This window comes from Marasmius oreades, chromosome 7 (genome assembly GCF_018924745.1).
Source record: "Marasmius oreades isolate 03SP1 chromosome 7, whole genome shotgun sequence".
Lineage (NCBI taxonomy): Eukaryota > Fungi > Basidiomycota > Agaricomycetes > Agaricales > Marasmiaceae > Marasmius > Marasmius oreades.
Window position 1 is genome coordinate 184,679 of NC_057329.1, and position 19,453 is coordinate 204,131.

At 47.5% G+C, this 19,453-nt stretch overlaps 10 protein-coding genes across 10 annotated transcripts; 5 read left to right on the forward strand and 5 right to left on the reverse strand.

The window, feature by feature from the left end:
• Positions 1-39: 39 nt before the first annotated feature.
• Positions 40-2,441, reverse strand: E1B28_010766 (uncharacterized protein; the record flags this gene model as incomplete). Its single annotated transcript, XM_043155744.1, has 7 exons — positions 2,430-2,441; positions 2,200-2,361; positions 1,533-2,135; positions 1,101-1,473; positions 301-1,047; positions 178-231; positions 40-110 (listed from the first exon to the last, which is right to left on the reverse strand). The coding sequence occupies exons 4-7, from the start codon at positions 1,240-1,242 to the stop codon at positions 40-42; spliced, it is 1,014 nt and encodes a 337-aa protein (XP_043005526.1). The 5' UTR covers positions 1,243-1,473; positions 1,533-2,135; positions 2,200-2,361; positions 2,430-2,441.
• Positions 2,442-4,603: 2,162 nt separating this feature from the next.
• On the forward strand, positions 4,604-4,966 carry E1B28_010767 (uncharacterized protein; the record flags this gene model as incomplete). The annotated part of the gene is made up of 2 exons (XM_043155745.1): positions 4,604-4,756; positions 4,814-4,966. The coding sequence occupies 2 exons, from the start codon at positions 4,604-4,606 to the stop codon at positions 4,964-4,966; spliced, it is 306 nt and encodes a 101-aa protein (XP_043005527.1).
• Positions 4,967-5,635: 669 nt separating this feature from the next.
• E1B28_010768 (uncharacterized protein) lies at positions 5,636-6,000 on the forward strand (the record flags this gene model as incomplete). Its single annotated transcript, XM_043155746.1, has 4 exons — positions 5,636-5,663; positions 5,721-5,768; positions 5,828-5,854; positions 5,912-6,000. The coding sequence occupies 4 exons, from the start codon at positions 5,636-5,638 to the stop codon at positions 5,998-6,000; spliced, it is 192 nt and encodes a 63-aa protein (XP_043005528.1).
• Positions 6,001-6,919: 919 nt separating this feature from the next.
• E1B28_010769 (uncharacterized protein) lies at positions 6,920-7,781 on the forward strand. The gene is made up of 3 exons (XM_043155747.1): positions 6,920-7,253; positions 7,311-7,530; positions 7,587-7,781. The coding sequence occupies exons 1-3, from the start codon at positions 7,099-7,101 to the stop codon at positions 7,683-7,685; spliced, it is 474 nt and encodes a 157-aa protein (XP_043005529.1). The 5' UTR covers positions 6,920-7,098; the 3' UTR covers positions 7,686-7,781.
• On the reverse strand, positions 7,732-9,442 carry E1B28_010770 (uncharacterized protein). Its single transcript, XM_043155748.1, has 2 exons — positions 9,334-9,442; positions 7,732-9,277 (listed from the first exon to the last, which is right to left on the reverse strand). Exons 1-2 carry the CDS (start codon positions 9,366-9,368, stop codon positions 7,822-7,824), a joined length of 1,491 nt encoding a protein of 496 aa, XP_043005530.1. The 5' UTR covers positions 9,369-9,442; the 3' UTR covers positions 7,732-7,821.
• Positions 9,443-11,110: 1,668 nt separating this feature from the next.
• Positions 11,111-11,710, reverse strand: E1B28_010771 (uncharacterized protein; the record flags this gene model as incomplete). Its single annotated transcript, XM_043155749.1, has 1 exon — positions 11,111-11,710. The coding sequence occupies one exon, from the start codon at positions 11,708-11,710 to the stop codon at positions 11,111-11,113; it is 600 nt and encodes a 199-aa protein (XP_043005531.1).
• A 105-nt stretch (positions 11,711-11,815) lies between these two features.
• Positions 11,816-12,347, reverse strand: E1B28_010772 (uncharacterized protein; the record flags this gene model as incomplete). The annotated part of the gene is made up of 3 exons (XM_043155750.1): positions 11,816-11,830; positions 11,884-12,120; positions 12,177-12,347. The coding sequence occupies 3 exons, from the start codon at positions 12,345-12,347 to the stop codon at positions 11,816-11,818; spliced, it is 423 nt and encodes a 140-aa protein (XP_043005532.1).
• A 199-nt stretch (positions 12,348-12,546) lies between these two features.
• Positions 12,547-12,927, reverse strand: E1B28_010773 (uncharacterized protein; the record flags this gene model as incomplete). The annotated part of the gene is made up of 4 exons (XM_043155751.1): positions 12,547-12,620; positions 12,679-12,738; positions 12,793-12,801; positions 12,852-12,927. The coding sequence occupies 4 exons, from the start codon at positions 12,925-12,927 to the stop codon at positions 12,547-12,549; spliced, it is 219 nt and encodes a 72-aa protein (XP_043005533.1).
• A 524-nt stretch (positions 12,928-13,451) lies between these two features.
• On the forward strand, positions 13,452-14,588 carry E1B28_010774 (uncharacterized protein). The gene is made up of 2 exons (XM_043155752.1): positions 13,452-14,002; positions 14,054-14,588. The coding sequence occupies exon 1, from the start codon at positions 13,526-13,528 to the stop codon at positions 14,000-14,002; it is 477 nt and encodes a 158-aa protein (XP_043005534.1). The 5' UTR covers positions 13,452-13,525; the 3' UTR covers positions 14,054-14,588.
• Positions 14,589-15,728: 1,140 nt separating this feature from the next.
• Positions 15,729-16,798, forward strand: E1B28_010775 (uncharacterized protein; the record flags this gene model as incomplete). The annotated part of the gene is made up of 8 exons (XM_043155753.1): positions 15,729-15,894; positions 15,959-16,057; positions 16,143-16,181; positions 16,243-16,290; positions 16,352-16,378; positions 16,437-16,477; positions 16,538-16,563; positions 16,624-16,798. The coding sequence occupies 8 exons, from the start codon at positions 15,729-15,731 to the stop codon at positions 16,796-16,798; spliced, it is 621 nt and encodes a 206-aa protein (XP_043005535.1).
• Positions 16,799-19,453: the final 2,655 nt, after the last annotated feature.

Below are 19,453 nucleotides of genomic sequence, written 5' to 3' on the forward strand. Positions count from 1 at the left end.
AACTGTAGAAGATTTACACCGGATTAAAATAAAAATGGACTACCTGTTATCAACGTAAGGAGGAGGAGGATCTTTTGGCATAGTCTCATCATCCGTCCCCAGGCCGGTCCCTGTTGCTTTTGTGTTGACATAAGATGATTGGTCCGGATTCGTTTGGTTAAAAAAAGTGATGCTCACCCGATACGTCTGGAGTTGAGGGTAAACTTGTATGTGTGAATGTTCGATTGAATGCTGTATTATAATGAACATCATTTCATCCACCAGAAACCAGTCGCTGCGATTGCTGTTGAGGAAACTTACAAGTAGTACTTTCTGCCCCAGATTCCCCGCTTTCGGATCTTTGTTGCCTTCGTTTCCAGAGAAACCGCCAGACCAGAATTCCCAAGCCCGAAATCAGAACTATAGTAACAGCAATGGAGATACCAGCAACAGCACCAGATGAGAGATGTGATGATGATGGTGTACCTGATGATGATGAAGTTGATGGTGGGACTTCGAGAACGCTCGCGGGAATTCCCCCTGTTTCAGAAGAAGATGTGGATATGGTGGGGGCATGATGCATGGATAGGACGCCACTCGAAGGTTTTACGGTTACGAAACCAGAAGTGGTCGATGAAGGCGTGGATGAACCATCACTCGACCTCGATTCGGAGGTTGTTCCCGGTCCCGTTGCTGGAGGAGACGTGGTCGAAGAAGGCTCGTGTGGGTCGCCACTCGATGTTATTACCGTTTCGGAAGTGGTTGAAGTGGTGGTAGATGGAGGAGCGGGGTTTGGTGATGGGGACGATGACTGACCGGGAACGGAGGGCATGAATTCCAAATAATCAAAGTACAGACTGCTATCGTCCACGGTGACCTTCATGGTGAGTATGTGCGGTCCATCTTGCAATGTATCAGAACTGAACAGTTGCTGGTTATACACGTCGTCCCTCTGGGGAGGAGAAGGAGGGAAAAATTCTACGGGGTTTCCATTGTCGATGCTGAACAGGTAGGAGGTTTTTCTGGAGCCAAGTGAAGTTAACGTGCCGTAGACGTTTACTTTTGTTCCTTGAAGTGCATTGGATCAGGTTAGCCTACTGGAGAAGCTAGTTATCACGCACCTTTGAAATCAAACGACATCTGAGCGTCTGCAGTATCCGATCCATGACTCGTGTGCATGAACTCTTCTGGTTGCCCATCCCGGAACCAATCTCTCTTTGGCGTGTACTGTATACGAGAGTCGTCGTCGTCTACTCGCTGCATCAAGCACCCAGGATGTTTGGGAGGAGGAAGGGTACCAAAAGCCGGAACGTAATACACCCGACTGGGATATATAAGGCTCACAACTTAAACCTGATTTGTGACGGTTGGTATATCATTGTTCCCGGAACACAGATGGAAAGACAAAACGAAAATAGGACTGGCGGTGTTCATCAATTGCGTGCAAGATGCCAGCCTGAGGATACATTCATGCTGTCAATACGTAGATGGACGCTGGGGTAGTCATTATTGAATTTTGAAGCAATGGGTGTAGAAAGAACTGCCTCTCTCACCTAGGGCGACGGCAGAAGATGTAATATAAACTGGCATCCTGGAAGTGTCCTCTCACCGCTCCAGCACTCCCACACTCCCGCCATCTCACGTGTTTGCCGTTAGGTCCACTTTTTTCAAGTTCATGCAACGATACCTTCCGGCTATGATCGTTCCCAGGCCGTATACGTTCTTCGGTGAGATCAGGATAGATTAAAACGAGTTATGACCAACAACCTATCACGATGGTACTCTCCAAAGGCAGAAGGGTGAATGTCGTCGAGTTTTTTCGGAAATAGGTTGGAAAGAACACCGGACAACGGGGGTGATGCATAGAAACAGGAAGAGTCGTTATCAGTATTTGCCAACTGATCATGATCGAGGGGGATTCCTTCGTAGACTTGGACACTAGTTCGTTACTAGGCAGAGGTGCTAGTGTGATTGTGTCCGGTGGTGTTGGATCCGACCATCAGTAAAGCATAGCACTGATCGCAGCACTTTCTTGATCGCTGACTTGGTGCTAATAGCGAGGTACTAGACGAAGACTAAGGCTCAGATTGACTGCATCCGCACGAGACTTAAAATACTAGTGGGAGTCGAAACTTATGAAGGGAGGAATGGGGAAGCTAATTGCAGCGAAATGAATCCGAGAACATCCGATTCCCATGGGCAGAAACAGCAGTGACATACCTACTACTTACCAACAATCTATCCAACCATCATTCATTCAATAGTGGTCGCCGTTAGAGGGTGATTGGCCATTTTTTGCTTGCCGGTTGTGATTTTGTGCATCAATTTCTACTGGGGAAACCATTGTCGTTTGAGTGCAGGTGGCTTTCGCCTCAGCCCAGCCTAGGATGGCGGTTCGCCAGTCGTTAACCGCGGGATTTCAAGCAATACAGCTCATTTTAATTACTTACACCAGATCCAGTACCCCACCCCTGCCCCACCCCCAGAATACTCAAATTACGGCATGGATTTCTGATATTGCGGTAGTTATGCTGTACCTTCATCATAGCCATAACATCGTACACCGCGAGATATCAAAGGTAAGTTCAAGTTTCCCTCCGTCTAATCTGTCAAATTGTTTGTAGGCAAACGTTCTCGCGGACCGAATATGGACAGTGTTTTTTTCGCCGACTTTGTAGGGTGCTCGACCTGGAAGTCACGGCCATCTCAAAGTTCGACGACGAGGACAAGGATACGATGCTGTGGATGGCACCAGTGCTGTTCAACGACCAGACAATGCCGATCATTCTCCTAAGAATTCAAAACACAGCAATATTAGGCTAAAAGTGACACATCCGTACCGAAATCTTCCCCCCCCCCAACAAAATAGAACCTTCCGAGCGACTGATTCAGGTAATTGGTGCCCTGATTCTGACAAAATATGCTCTGGTTCGACAACCTGTGCATAGAAGAGTCATTTCGCTGCCGAACAGTTCCGTGGAGAGGGGTTCCTTGGGAAGGAGAGTTTCCTTGTCCCTATAGCTTATAACGAGGATGGAGGTAGGAAATGGTCTCCCCAGCAATGAATAGGTGCTGTGTTGTGTAAGCATGAATCCTAGTTACTTGTGAATGCGTCGTTAAGATAGGGATATCGAAAGGTCAAACATGTACTCACCAAGCTCTCCGACCAATGAACCATGCAGTGCTGTTTTCGTCCCTCAGAGCCCGTTCAGATGCGACGGTCAGAGAGAAATTGACCCAGTTTAGAACAAGTAGATGGAGGCAGGGTATCCGGGGACTATTGACCGTATTTATCCTGAAGTTCGAAGCCTGCCATTCAGCTATACGATGCCTTTCAGTGCACGGGCCAATGTTTGAATGTACGTCTGGCCGCAGAGAACGAACTCGGGTCAAATCAAAGCAGACGTGAATCTAAAAATGCTTACTTTCGGCTTATGCCTCCAACCTCCTGCAACTCCACAAACCCAGCGCAAGCCATAATCCGATAAACTGCGTGACCACCACCTCACTACCTGCGCCGACGTTTGTGCGTTGCTCTTCAAATATCATTGATGAAGTCTGGAATCGGAAGGCTTCCCGTAGCCGCATAAATTCAAAGGTATGGCCAGAAGCAGGAGAGTCGTACCTCGTTCATTGCACTACCAGGTATCCATCACAAGCGAAAGACGCCAGTTCGTCCAAGGACACATATCGTAGGGACTCCGGAGAATCGCTTGGACCATCTTTCTCATTTCGAGGGTGACGCGAGCTCTATTAATGACGGTAAATGTGGTGGATGTTGGTCGTTGAGTTGACCTTTGTTTCCCTTGATGATGGTGGTCAACAACGCGTAGCACGTTGCTTGCCGTTGTTTGTACTCAACCTGCCAGCACGCTACTTACAGCCTGATAGGGCTCGGTATTTTTCGCCTTCATCCGTCGGGAAGAGTGTATTTCCAAACCTCTATTTAATCCCTCGCAAGAAGCATTTCGTTCGGCCCGAGTCTCTCTTGATACCAAATGCCCCATCAAACCAACATCAAACCATCCTAGGATTTCTTTTCTCTGCTCGTGATTCATCTCGGTATGGCACCGTTGTCAGCCTTGATCTTGCATCAAACAAATGCCATTACCTGCAGGTAAGTACTGAATGCGAATGACGCTACTGGTGATGTACTTCATTGTCTAACTGCCTGTTAATCCTGTCTCGGTTTGGAGTTGGAGCGCAATGATCAACAAGAGAAGTTGACTCGTGGTCTGTTGATCACAAAAGAGCTTCGCTCAACTGCTACCAGTCGGGTTTTGGCCGAGAGCTTTTACTTCGAACCCATGTCGCCTCAGATTTCTCTGTACTGCCCGCTGGAGTCGCAGTTGACCCTTACTACTGATATCAAGCATCTTAGACTCTTGAGCCCGCAAGACACTGGACCCGACGTCGCATTGTATCAACCTACCTAAGCTACCGAACAATCCGTCAAATTAACGTTTCCTACCCTCGAATCATTTCACAAGCAAGACGTTGTCAATGTTATTCACAGAAAACAAGGCATCCATCTATTGATGCGGAGGTAAGTAGTCTTTTCACTAACTTTTAACTACCTCCGGGACTGGTCCTTTCGCTGATATTTCCCCCCCTCTCTACAACGATGGCTAACGCCGTCTCAGGCGAGGCGGCATTTGCATTGCTGCTCGATTCACCCTCTTTTCCTCTTCCGCCTGGAATAACACCTGGCTCTGCCGCATCCAAGGTAGTATTTGATAAGATGGTACAAGCACTTGAACATCAGCGCATCGTCTCAGTAAGTCGTTTCAACCAATATCGTGGATGACCAAGATAACTATAACTTGGGTTCTAGTACCTAGATGGTCCGACCAACTTCAGACGATCGTGTACTTCTGACTCTGATGGTATGCCACAGTCCTCAACGCCACGCTCTTCGTATACGATGTTATCCTCAATCTCCCCCTTGAAATCGAGCATATCTGGACCAGGAAATGGACATTCCTGACCGTTTTGTACATTGTTCAACGTTACCTCCCGATTTTTGACACCACAGGGGTGAATCTTCACCGTGAGCTCATACATGTACGTTCCGATTTTTGACAGATGATGATCAATTCATATAGACGATTTTGGATCCAATTTAACCCTTCGCACTTGCACCTTGGACTGGAATATTGCCCCGTGTATGTTATATGCCCACTGCAATAATCAACGTGTCTGATGTGAACGCTGTTGACGCAGGGTCTTTCATTAGCGGCGTCATGTTGTCCGAAAGTAAGCGAGGTCGCGCTCATAAAACCGTCACCCGTTCACTTCCCTCGCAGTCCTTCTAACCCTCCGTGTCTGGGCAGTCTGGGAGAGCAAGATCCCCGTAGCTATAGGACTTGTTTTATTCTTTCTCGCCTGTTGGGGGCCTTGCTCCTATTTCTTAGCACAATTCTTGAGTGCCGTGGAATGTAAGTAAATGTTGTCTTCCTTCGTCGTTGAACATAGTTTCATTCCACCAGTTGAAATTCTCCCATTTCCTAACTTTCGCGGATGTTTCATCGCCAGTGGAAGTAACATCTTGTATCGATGTTGGGTTTTGTGGATGGTGTATGACACTGGTTAGTCATTTTGTCCATTTTCGCCTAGGGACGACAATCCCGAAGTGTCGTTTGCAGGTATATTAGTCATGATCCTCTTTCCTGGAGTGGCAGCATGTGTGTCCTAGCCCTTCTCAAGCGTGATCCAAGTCGTTTATGCGCCTTTCCCACTAGATCGGAGAGGCGGAAGATCTGAACTTTATGCAACTGTACGCCAAGACGGTAAGGTCACTACTTGTATACATCTCGTCCGTGCATTAGACTCACTGACCCAAAACTAGGCGTGATTTACTTTGCATTCATATTCTGTGAGCAAGCTCATAATGTCCCGTTTATCGTCTTACTGATATTCCGATCCATTCCAGTGGTCTCGGTGATTAATGTGATCGTCGCCCTTACTCTCCCGGTAGGTGGATACTCGCCTAAACCAGCCGATTATGAGGATGAAAACTGACTGATCTTTAAAACTCTAGCCTGACCTTGTCCATCTTCTATCCTCGTACGTAGAATCAATCCCATCTTCAGCACACATCCCTAACCAAAGTACGGTTCCCCGCCATCGTATGTTTATATTACAGATTTGAGCGCGTAGTACATTCCCTCCTGACCAGTCGCGCAATCCTTCATATCCGCCAAATAGGAGCACGGCGTTCACCTCCCCCGACGATCTCGTACACCGACATTTCTCTTCCTGCTATCTCCAGGAGCTCGAGTACCAGGGACTCGATTGGAGCAGAGAACGATGGGGTGAAATGAATATGCGAAAGAGTACTAAGTAGATATCAATGTCGCTTTTGAGCATAAGAGGGCTCCTGATGAGATATCGCAAGATCGTGGTACTGACACTGACTAGGTAGGCAACGTGATGTACATTATTCCTATCGAGACCTTTTGAGGGGAGGTGAACGATGCAGAAGACAACCGTCAAAGCATTTCAGCAGGATCCTGAGTGTATCCAATGCATTCAGGTCAAAATAATGGATGAAGGTAGGGACAGCGCACCAGGTCGAGATCATGGAAACGAAAACTTCAACTCGTCCAACGCCAGTTGCAATTCCGAAAGGGAGTGTAGGAGCATTGTTCTGAACCTAGAGGCTAGCAGATTCCCGAACTTGGGGAAAAGGAGCGGAAGATTAGATTGCGCATTCCCCGCCGAAGGTCGAACGGGTTCGGGACCCTCGTAGAGTTCTCCTAAGAGTCATCTGTGCACGTCCGGTCGATATCTGTAGGCAGAGGTAGAATAGTGCACCAGATTTTCATAATTGGAGACCTTTTGGGAAAGTTCGACTGGTAGAAACGAAACAAAAACACTCTTAGCTTAAGGGCAGGTCGCTTCACGTCCTAAACGCGACCACGTGTGTTTCTAGAACCTTCCCTCCTTTTCACCTGCTTTCACGACTTCGCCGGACAAGATTGCGTCACCCCAAACTCGATCTTTCAAGAAAGTTCTAAACGCAGCACGTCGAGGTATAAAACTTTGACTGTCGGGCAATTGAACCTCAAGAACAAATCTCGCAAACACAGAACTCAAAACCTTTCAGCAACAAAAGACATGTCTATCTACTACTACGAACCATTCTACAACTTCGACCGCTTCCTTGACGAGTTCTCCAGAAATGGGAGAACAGCTCCTTCTCATGCCGTCGAAGGCGGACAGGGTGTCCAGAGGCACAACTCCGAAGCAATCTCTCAGTCTCTCAAACCAAGGTATGTTCTCATTTAACCGTGTCGACTTATTCCTCCTTACTAACTTTGATGTCAAAGAATGGACCTCCACGAAGACACCGAGAAAAACACAGTCACCGCCAGCTTCGAACTTCCTGGGCTGAAAAAGGAGGACGTCCAGATCGACATACACGATGGTCGGTTGACGGTTTCGGGAGAGACCAAGATCTCTGAAGAGCATAATAAAGACGGATATGCCGTCCGTGAACGACGATTTGGAAAGTTTTCGAGAACATTGAGGCTTCCTCAGGGTGTAAATGTAAGTATACGAGTTTGTTGTGAATTAATTCAGTCAGGCTGACTTCGTATCGACAGGAGGAAGAGATCAAAGCATCTCTCGAAAATGGGGTTCTTACTGTCTCCTTCCCCAAGACTGGAAAGGAGGCGGAAAGGAAGAAGATCACTATCGCGTAGTTTTTGAAATGTTTTGATATTACGCGAACTAATGTAGCATAAATTTGAATGTATGGTTACTTTTAACGTATCTATTGCGCATCGGTTAAAGACTGAGTAGTAAAGAAGACTCGCCTGCTTGGACGGATAGACAACATCAGAAGAATGTCCCATTCTCGCCAAACGAATCAATCCATCCCCGCAAATCCTCAACAACACACTCCATCAAAGACGTCTCAACGACCGTTTCCTGCCAACTAACCGTAACCCAAACACCCTCATTCTCCACACCAGCCACGTTGATCTCAAATGCAGACCCCATAGGTAAAGCACCCTGTGTGAAAACCATACGCTTCATCTGCCAACGTCCTCCTCCTACATCTGAGGCTTTCAAACTTCCAGGGTTTGAACACGACCAACTGTCTTCTCTCCTTTCCCCAATCTTATCCATCCAGAACCGCTTCCAATCAGAGATGTATCGAACGAGGGATAGTTGGTCGTCATGGGGTAAACTGGCGACTTTCCCTTTAAGACTCCTTCTCAAATCAACTGCGAGTTGCCAGATCAAGGATTCTGACTCCGTCGAAGATTCGGTCTTCGAGTTCATTAAGGTACGCAGTTTAGAGATGAGATGAGGGTCAAAAACGTATTCGTGGTCTGTAACGAGGCAATGCATTGTGTTCTTCCGGTCAAATTCGGATTCGTTGGTAAATTGGCGTAAGGAGATGGGAGTACTTGTCTGGAAAGTGGCAGCAGCAGCGATAGGTAGACGGGAGGATAGAGAAGCGGCTGTGAGGGCGTGGAAGAGGGGTGTTAACGTTGTACCGTTTTCTCTACACCCCGTTAAAAGAGTACCGACGTTTTTGGGGGAAATGTGGAAGAGACGAATGTTGGTTTTGTACGGATCCAGGGTAATTCGTTCGCCTGTCCATGGGATGGTAGATAGTTTGGGGGTGAACCAAGATGGGGCAAGGTTCTTCCACAGTTCCGATAGGATGACTTTGAGAAAGTAATTCCACGATAGGGTAAACGGTATGATGGATTCCATAGGACCTGGGAGGATTGCTGTTGAGCTGAAATGAAGAATGTGTCCCTCCAGGTCTGGGGAAGCAGTAGTAGCAGCGCCATTCAAAGCTCGCGAAAAGTCGCGATGGAATATGAGAGCACTCTGGCCGTCTCCAATGGCATGATGAAACGCAAACGAGATGTCGAGGTCGACTATTCCTAATCCTGCTCCTCCAATATTACGGTGTACGATGATCTTCCAACCAGGTCGGTGAACGAGATCTTCCCAAAGTTTGTCGTGCTGAGATTCAATGGAGCGTATAAGGTAGTTGTTGTATTCCTCATCGTCCAAAAACTCCACTTCTCTCCATTCAATGACTCGTTGAAGGTCTATGGACTCCAAATCGACGTAGACAGGGTTGTTGGTGTCCTCGCCCGCAATCCCGACACGTAGCATGGGATGTTGGTTGATAACCGCGACGAGGGCGCTTGCAACGACGGATTTGAGAGAGTCGGATTCTAGAAAAGTCTTGTGGGCAACGTAACGAGCGGTGAAGACTACGCAACGACAGAGACCCAGATTGTGTCTACTGGTGTTGAAGCTACCGCTAGAGACCGTCTCGGTGAGATACAGCTGAATAGCCGCTGAATCGCATTAACTTACGTGCAGCCAACCGGTCGAATGACTCTAGCATCCATTGTTTGAAGGCTGGGATAACGAGCTTGCCAGTGAGGAACTTCATGGGAGGTGGACGAAATGAACCGCAGCTAAGCCTGCCGTAAATCGTGTCCCGGGCCGCGAGTTGACGGAGAACCTTACCCGTACGCTTTGACTTTCTTGCCTCCACTGACCACCATATCGAAGAGGTGGAGGAAGAGACTTACCCACCCATCTTAAGTCAAAATTCTGGTCTTAGAAAGAGATGTTATTCATATGTGGGAAATTCTGAGGAAAAGCAGGTATTTTGGGTAGGCCGTGGAACTTGTGAGTGCTTGTTCCATTGCTGTTCGTCTCTTTCATTTACACATTAAACAGCGGGTACACTTGTTCAGAATGCGCGGCCTTGCTGACCACGCAGATTTTCCAAATCGAACGAACCCTATCGATCTTTTCATGTACATGCCCTGATATGAGATCGCTAACGCGGCCTTATTCACGTTTTTAACCTCAATGCATATCTGTGAGTGATTTACTTTTACTTGCCTCTCTCTTTTTGGAACTGAGAACCAGGCGTTTACTCTGTGTTAAAAATAGGGCGAATGTTGTGCTCGAGCGGTAACTGGTCATTGATCGAGGTGCAGCTGGAGAGATATGGACCGACTGCGCTTGTGTGGTGGTCTTCCCTCGGAACGTCAAGTTTACCGTCTCATGCATCAAAACACCATGCTCGAAGCTTGAAGCTTGAAGGTTGAAACGACACATCATACCATCATGAACAATCACCACTACGCAGAGACTCATCTGACTCTAGCCACTTTCACTTCAACATCGGCTCGCGCGTTCTCTCCGGGCCACTGCCATCCCATCCTCTATACACTAGATCGTACCGAGGTTTCCGAACTGTCACTTCTAGGTGTCATTTCATTACCTCGTCTGACATCGTTCACACTGCTTGCAAGCCTGGGCGTAAATGATTCTGCGGCCTTATCATCCGTGGCAGGGTCTATCCATCCATCCATCTTACGGCGCTTCAGTTCTGGCATATCTGCGCTGACCATCGATCTACATCGAAAAGGCTGTACGTATGTCTATCTGGGCATGGATCCATACCGCTGTTGACGAGCAGGCGCCACAGGAGTTGAGACGAGCGACGCTATATCGGGAAGATGGAGTTTAGTCGGTTATCGGGGATTTTTGTGTCGCATCCGGTACAAGAACGAGCCCGAGGTTGGTAGGCGCGGGGTCACCGTACGTCTGTCATCGTGCTATTCCATCCTCGTTTCTGACCTTATCGGCGATCGCTAGGTAGTGCCAGAAGGGTCCGTTCCAGGACGCTTCTCTGAGTCTCGATACCCCCGGGGGCTTTCATTATGCTTCGCCTGGTGACCAGTGACAAAAACTCTAATTCCAATACTCGGTCGCGATTCTCCCGTACCGCGTCAAATATGGAAGTCCTCCTCCTCCAGCCCGGGAAGCTCGAACGTGGCAACTACGGTGTTTTTCTCGATGTCCCATCCTGCGAAAACAGACTCGGTGAATGAGCACAATCGATAAGTATAACGGTGAACATTGCATTGGAAGGAGCCGTTCTTCCCGTTCTCTAGAGAAGAACACATCGAAGAAGCGATCGAAGTTGTAAAAGGATGCAGTAGATGGATGACACCAAGGCAATTTTTAGTTATTGGGATCAGGGTTTTGTGTAGATCGTCGACGGTCCGTGATGACGAACGATAGTCGCACTATGTCAGATTGCAAACCAGCTGTTAGGTACAAATAAAAGCTAATCTGCTGGATCACAAAGCTCCTTCAAAACCTTCAATAACTCTCGATCGTGTTCCATCGACATTTTTCCATATGCTAACATCCCAGCATCCTGATAGACCTGGAGTTGAGACATGAGGATGGGGTATCGAGCCTCTCCTTCGACACCACACCAATCGAAGTCAACCAGATAGGTTCGTATCTGATTCATACAACCACCATCCTCCTGTACTAGAATATTTTGGACGCGTAGATCACCGAACACAATCTTCTTCTCGTGGAGCTTCTCGAGTGCCTTCTGGATGTCAAGATAGACGGATTGAGGGAGAGATAACGTTCGACTATTGCAAAGGTACGTGTAGGCATTTTGCGCTTTGTCCAGGTATTCCATGACAACCATCAACCAACCACCAGCGATCCTCGTATGATAAAAAAGTTTGGGTGCAAGGCCCTCGGCTTCAAGTAACTGATGAGCAGCGACATTGTAAGTGGGCGTGAACTTGACAATGACAACAGTTCCATCAGGCATCCTAGCACGAAACAGGCGCATGGAGTACTCAAACCGATCAGGAGTGCTCTGCTTCTCCACGGAACTGCGGCACTGTGTGGGATGTAGCATAGGGGAGAGGGTGGATGGAGACAGCTTCTCCAAGAACGTCAATGGCCCGTATGAGGGGGGTTTGAGTGTATTTTGACATATAGGATTGGGGAAAAGGTAATCGGCTCATTTGTCGTCATCCTATGAAAAGCATGGGCTAACAAGAAGAGAGCAGGTAACAATGATGATCGTACCTGTGTAAAAATCATGTGATAGTATATCTGCAAGTCTTGAAGACCCTCGGCTACGATTGTCAGGGCGCAGGCAAGGGTGAGGATGTCCTTCTCTAGGTGCGGACCACCGCGAATGTCTGCTCTAAACACATCCTCCACCAGAAGAACTTGGGTCATGACTGTGAGACTAACTTCGAAAAGTGTGCTCGAAATGCTGAGGATGATGCAAGGGAAATTGGAGCTTGAAAATTTTCCTTCCTAAATGTACGCCTGATGAGTCTCCATATAGTAAGTTGGATCTCAATATCACTGACGTTTTTTAAGCCTTGAAGGGCGTGCAGGCGGGAGAAGAATCCCTGTAATTGCGGGTTCCCTCCCGCCCCCTTCTCATTCTTCTCCTCCAACAACATGGCCAGATCCCAAACAGCAACTGGCGTTGCACTCCCTCGATTGACCGACGTCCGCCAGTCTGCGGGCCCAAACATCTCATCCAAATGGTCTCTGAGAGCATCCTCTCGCTCCTTTCCCTCAGGCCGAGAGAAACTAGGGCGGCAGCCTGGCGTGCCCTCTCTCCTGTTATTTCAACCTTTTCGATCTTGCTGAAGCGTTCCGCAATTTTAGCGAGTTCGGGGCTATATATCGTGGCAGGAAGATGGTAACGGTGCAGAGGCCGGCCTGCCATGATCAAGGGATCACCAAAGTGAGACTGGGGGTCTGCGCATGCTTGTGGCGGCGAAGTAATCGGGCTTCCGAGAACTCTGGTTCGAGCTGTCATTATAATGAGAGAGTCTCCAATACGTAGCAATTCAGACTGACCTTTTATTGCATCGCGGCGGGAACGAAGGCTGTGGGGCAGACCTGCAATTGATTTGACCTCTGGGACAGAGATAATGAGGTTGTTGTTTCAGAGTCATTCGTGAAAGACAGCACCTTCGAGAGCTGTTGAAAAGTTAAAGAATCGAGCTGGCGGCCATAGGATGAAAACATACCTTGGGGTGTGATTAACAGGATGTCCAGATACGCATTCTCCTCCTCCTCTGGTGATAGTTCGGCACTCCAGAACATCGATTGAGGGGCTGCACCTATTAACAGCTCGAGAGAATCACCGCTACCGATTACATCCTCGACCCGCTCAACAAGAGTTTCATCGGGCAAAAGAGGAATGGGAACCTGGAGCGCTATAGCTCAGTCCATGAAAATATCTGGGATACCGTCCCTGCAGCTGCGCAACTTCGGTTTGTATAGGAGAACAGAGTTCTGTGGCAACCCCACAAGCGTCTCGAGTTCATGGGAGTTTTTATTTGTTCGTGTGTGGCGATACCGACTATCCCGCCACGTGACATGACCGAGCACTTCAGACTTGTACTACTAATACATCCCATAAGTAACGGTCTACAGTTCGGTATGCCAGACCATCGGTATCCATACAGTACAGCACTAGCTAAATCTTGGTAAGAGAGAGGTGCCGGAGAGAGCTCACGGTGTTTTCAAAAATCAGTCACGCAATGTCACACATTGCCGATACCTGTGCCTGAACGCCTGAACCCGGCAAGTCGACACCCTCGGAAAGCCAAGTGTAACAAGTTTACCACCTGAGTCATACACCACTGTACCTCTACGAAAACACCAAACTTGAAGCTTGAAGCTTGAAAGGACACATTTAATGCCATCACGAACAGCTGGCACCACTACGCAGAGACACATAGCCACTTTCATTCTGAATATTGTCAACTCGCCCTCTCTCGGGTCCACTGCCATCACCTCTTCTCTAGATACCATTTATTTTCCTCGTCTGACATCGTTCACGCAACCTGCAAGCCTTGGTGCAAATGGTTCTGCGGCCTTAACAACCGTAGCACGGTCTATCCATCCATCCATCCATTTGACGGCTTCGCTTCAGTTCTGGCATATCTGTGCTAAATATCTATCGATCAATATCGAAAAGGCTGTACGTATGTCGATCTGGGCATGGATCCATGCCTCGGTTGACGACCAGGTTTCACAGGTGTTAAGACGAGCGACGCTGTTTCGGAGAAAGATGGAGTTTGGTCGGTTTTCGGGATTTTGTGTCGGCGTAAGAACGAGCCCGAGGGACAAGATTGGGTGGAGTAGAGAAATTGGCAGGCATGGTTTACTGTAGGTACTGTCGTCGTGCTGCTCCATCCTCTTTCTGATCTTAACGCTATTATAGGACAGACGTTCAAATATAGCGCCAGAAATGTCCATCTTAGGACGCCTCTGAGTCTCGATCCCTCACCTTTCATGATGTTTCACCTGGTGGCCAGCTCACAACCATTACACCACTCATTATTCAACGTCAAGTCTCTGTCGGATAACGAAGTCATCCAAGGTTTCCAGCTCACCACCTCTGCTTAGCATATACCGCATAACCCGATATTTGTGCCGCGTTGCTATCCTCGACACCTTGCCCATGTTTCTGTCTCGCTCGCAACACGTTCTCTCCATCGCAATATATTCGCCTCCGCCTGCAATGGGATCTTCTGATGATCACATCGTGATCTCATATCCAGAGTCCAGACTGACGGGCGCTCAAGTTTAAACGCGGGTTCCTGTCAGTTCCGTTCCCGCAGTCTCTGTCGGATACGCAGCTTATCTGTCTGTTTCGTCTCTTCTTTCTCTTTCTCTTGGTTATGAATACCACATCTCAGTCGGCAAGGCTACTCGGAAGATCTGGAGGCACTGAACACATTCATACTGCAAGCTGCCGGACTCGGATCCTGTATCTGGAACTGGCTTGAGTTCGGTAATTGATGTGGAAACAACTATCCTAGCTCCTATTTCGAGACCACTTTGTGATTATGGTGGACTGCAGTCACTCGAGTACTGCAAGGGTTTATCAATTATCGCTTGATCCTCTCCAGCCGTCTCCGAATTCAGTTTCTCCCCCAGGTTTTTTCCGACTCGAAGCCGGATAATCAAAGTTACTTCGGAGGCTCTTTTTGGCCTGGACTTGTAGGATACTGAAGAAGCCTAAAAATTAACCTATCGAACGAGGCCTTCTGATCGACTTTCGCATTATAAAGTTTGAATCACTAACCGCAGATCATCTAATTTTTGAGACAGATGGTGCATCATTGCGTCGGCAACATTTGACATTCACGAAAACACGTCGTCAATCCGATGGGGGTATTCTTAGGATCTAAGCAAGTATTGATGTCGAAGCAATAACCGCCCTTTCCGCCATACATAAGTAACTATTATACATACCATGACCGCCCCCGACTCTTTCCCTCTTTCCCTCTTTCCCTCTTTCCCCTCTGGAACGATGGCTGATGCTGCCGCCGCCGCCAAGTTCCAACAGTTGATACAGACGCTTGGACATCAGCAGATAATCGCAGTGAGTTCTAGCCCAACATCCCGACTACGATCCACTGACTCGTGAGTGTTAGCACCTAGATAGTTGGTACAAGTCGGAATGGCCACTTTAATCCTGAATCTTATACGCCGTTTCACATAGTTTTCAACGCTACGCTACTCGTCTGGGATGTCATAATCAATCTTCCCCTCGAAATTGACTTCATTTGGTCGCGGAACTGGTCATCTTTGACTCTTTTATACATCGTCCAACGTTATCTCCCATTTTTCGACACTGTAGGGGTGACCCTTCATCGTGAGTGCGTTCGTACATCTACGGCCGATCTTGACAATAATTCTCCTTCCATAGACCACTTTGCAGCAAATTTGAGCATTGAGCGTTGCGCCTTGGATTACAAGATCGCAGCATGTACGTCTTTGTGACGCTAAACCATGTTAAGTTAGAAGTGGGGCTCTGATACTTCACGCAGGGTCTTACATTGTCGGCATCGTGTTATCCGAACGTGAGCTGCCTCCGCGGGTTGTTTCGAATGATCGCCGTTCACCCACTTTCCCCCCTTCCAGTCATTCTAGCTCTCCGTGTCTGGGCGGTCTGGAAGAAGAGTATTCTCGTTGGCGTAGGACTTGGAGTATACTTCCTCGCCTGTTGGGTGCCTTGCTATGTCTTCTTAGGCCAATTCCTGAGCGCCATGGAATGTATGTCTTCCCCCTCGTTCCCTCCATCACCCACAGTGACAAAAACTCCAATTCAATACATAAGTCGCGATTCTCCCATACCCACAATTTCGTGGATGCTTTATCTCCGGTGGAAGTCATGTTATATATCTCTGTTGGGTGTTATTGATGATTTATGACATCGGTGAGTCATTCCTGTGCTTTTCTCTCAAACCATTCCTTGATGAAAAACTAATGCGTTTTAACTCGCGGTTTTGTTGTTTATTCAGGTACGCTCGTAATGATTCTTGTCCCTGGATTTAAAGCATGTTCGCTAGCCCTTTTTGAGAATACTATTTGCAAGTTCGTCTGAATTTGCGTTCCTTCTAGATCGGAGAGGCGGAAGATCGGAGCTGGTCAAAACGGTATATCGAGATGGTGAGTCACTGGTTCCCAGGACTGGACTTCTTACGGCCGTATGTTGACCTCGAAAAAATAGGTGTTGTTTACTATGGTTTGATTTTCTGTTAGCTATCTCCCCCCCTGTTTTGTTGTTTTCATGCTGATCCCCGAGATTCCTGCAGCGGTTTCGATGCTTAACGTGATCGTCGCACTCACTCTTCCGGTCAGCAAGCCAACTACCGGTATGAACAGCATGGAGGACTGACTACTCTTACACCCTTAGCCGGACCTCGTCCATCTCTTATCATCGTACGTCCACTCAAACCATACATTCTCTGACATGCATCTCTAACCCACCCTTTACCGCAGATTCGAACGCGTACTACACTCCATCCTAACCAGCCGCGCAGTCCTTCACATCCGCCAAATAGGGTTACAACAATCCCATCCAACCGAATCGATATCACATGAATTGAGTACAGATTTCTCTCTTTCAACTTCAAGTTCGTTTTCGGATAGATTTGTGAGGACATGGAAGACGTAAAAAAAAGCGATTCAAAAGAAGTCGGATGTACGCTTTTATCGTGATTCGTGTAAGTAGTGTGGCTTGTGTAAGGGCCTACCTAAATGATACTGAATCGCTCGTATACAGGTGAATTACTGGGTATTGCTTGCTGCTGTAGGTCGGGCTACGATTGAGGCCTTCGAACCTGGTACAAGGTGGGATCCGGCGAGTCGATGCCCTCCACACGTAAATTTGGATGGGGATAACACCGTCTCGGCACCTCTGCCGACGTACTTGGAGATTCTGCCGATTCCAAACAATTTCCAATTTCCTCGACATGTTCCAGTTCCCGACTTCCTTATAACGGTTCGAAAACGGAGCTGGAACCAGCTACCCGAGCCAGCCAGATAATCATCGCTACCACTGACGCGAGCACAAACGAACGAAGCGTCGAAGCCTAACACGACCCAGTGCCCACTGTATTCGTTAGGCATTTTTAAAGTACAGTTTCGTGCAAGTTTCGTAAGTAACGACTAGTCTAAGTAGAATACTTTCCTACGGTGACTTTGATCAAAACTCTCCAATGACAAAACCAAACCAAAACATTTCAAACGTCAAAAGTGTCTGAGCAGCTGTAACGGCGGTAACGAATCACCTTACGCTTCTTCCGAATTTTCCTCAACCGTACCACCCGAGCAAATCCGCCATCTTCAGCGTCCCAGTCTCTTCAAAGTATACTGGAGTCTGGAACTCAACTGGAACTCGAAGGAGAACGAGAAGTGTAAGCTTTATGCTTTGCATTCTCCGGAGTCGTCGGTTGAACATCGACAAATCGGCCTAGTGCTAGTTCAAGAACTTAAAGGTATACGCGGTTCAAGTTAGTCAATAGCTATCGGCACTGAGAAAGTAAAGATGCGAAGAAACGTTATGGTCCGGAGCGTCGGGCCGAATGACAGAAGTCACGTTTTGAACTCCTCCTAGTGCACCCGCGATTAGGTCCCACGAGTTTTTAGCAAAGCATATTAGCATGAGATGTGTCGAACCTTTTTAGCGTAGCATATTAGCATTGCCAATTAGCTACTAATTAGCAAAAAAAATTGAGGGAGAAATTTTCATCAAATTAGGCCTTTTTCGGCTCTACGCCGACTCTATGCTGCTATAATTTATGGTACAAATGACATCCAATCGTTTTCTGCGGGAATAGCATCCTCCATGGTGATTTATTGCCCCATCCTTCCCCACTTCCTTCACCCATTCGTCACTGATAGACCAGAAAACAACCAGGAAAAGAGTTGAGAGTGGAGGGTCTCCATTTGGTCTCCATTTCCGAGTATAATGGGATGGCATTTGGTAGGTTCCTCATTAGAACTTTTAGCTTCTGGAGGTCTCTTGCCTTGCTCTTGCCTTCTTGACTTCCATTTGTTGAGTTTGAATGCAAGAAAGTACCAGCAAAGTCCGAGAGACGTGTTCTGAATGCGACAAGATTTAACACTGCACATGTGACACCTCCACGTTGTGGAATTGAAAGTGTGAGCAAATTTTCTCAAAACTACTTAAAGAATGTTTCTACATCTAAAGGAGCACTGTGAACCCTAATTAGCAATAAGTAACCTAATTAGCGTCGAATATTTGGGGGTTCTAAGGATACTGCTAATTAGCATTGCTAATAACTTTGACCTAATTGCAGGTGCACTAACTCCTCCTTTCCACGTTCCTCATCTCCCACAAACAACGACCAGAGAAGATGGGACATTAATTAGAGGTGTGAGGCATGCAGCCACACTTTCGATTTAAAAGCACCTAATGTATTTGGGGCAGTTTTTCAAATACTGACCTCAGCCAGATATTTTGCGCAGTGGATTGCTGTTGAAGAGGCAAAAGCAAACGGAGGCTGGCCGTCACCACTGAGGCCAATGGATCTTCAAGGTAAGTTTCGGAGAATGTGAGCTGGGGATACGACTAACACATTCCCTAGAGAACCCTATGAAAGAACAGCAAGCAAGTTCTCGAGCTCGTCAGAACACACAAACACGGAAACCTATTGCCAAACTCACCAGTCCGGTGGCTAGTTCACCGCTACAGATTCCACCTCAGCGCTACAGCTTTGTGCTCAATCCCGACAGCAAACTCGTAGAGTCGAGGGTTAAACGTTACTGGTGAAGATATCCTCAAACTTGGTCCAATTGTAAAAAAAAAACTCTGGTAACGGCGTCCTTTTATATGGAGATCCTTGAATGCGACGGAAACTGTGCAGGTTAATGTTAGGCACCCGACTTTACCACGCACAGTGACCAACGCCACGCATATGCCAGAATGATGGACACTCTGTTGCCTATCTACAGACTACAGTTATCTGGGTTTGCTTAACTGAAATGTATTGCATTTGCATGTAGGAACCTGGATACCTGACTGCGATTTATGTGCACAATATACGTTCTGAATTTAGGACTGGAATTTGAACCTTGTTGGAATCTGTGAATTTGTAGGGAAGGTCGAAATTGTACAGAAGCTTTTCTGTGGCCAATGGTTTCTTGTAAAGGAGAAGACTCAAGTTTTCAATCGAGATCGGTATGGTCTACGAGTTCGCTCATTGGAGCATCTGGTTCATTCCCAGTGTGAAAATTGTGCATCAGGAAAAACTGAGACAGGAATGTATACCTCCGTATTCTTATGTATTGCATGTAGCTCGGGTAG

What these genes read in the sequence shown, in the direction of transcription:
- E1B28_010770 (XM_043155748.1), bottom strand. Translation starts at nt 9,368, where the DNA reads ATGGATGCTAGAGTCATTCGACCGGTTGGCTGCAC. An exon ending in ATTCGACCGGTTGGCTGCAC is followed by an intron (nt 9,278 to 9,333) that starts GTAAGTTAATGC and finishes GACGGTCTCTAG; the next exon opens with CGGTAGCTTCAACACCAGTA.
- E1B28_010769 (XM_043155747.1), top strand. Translation starts at nt 7,099, where the DNA reads ATGTCTATCTACTACTACGAACCATTCTACAACTTCGACCGCTTCCTT. An exon ending in TCTCAGTCTCTCAAACCAAG is followed by an intron (nt 7,254 to 7,310) that starts GTATGTTCTCAT and finishes TTGATGTCAAAG; the next exon opens with AATGGACCTCCACGAAGACA. An exon ending in GGCTTCCTCAGGGTGTAAAT is followed by an intron (nt 7,531 to 7,586) that starts GTAAGTATACGA and finishes TCGTATCGACAG; the next exon opens with GAGGAAGAGATCAAAGCATC.
- E1B28_010774 (XM_043155752.1), top strand. Translation starts at nt 13,526, where the DNA reads ATGCCATCACGAACAGCTGGCACCACTACGCAGAGACACATAGCCACT.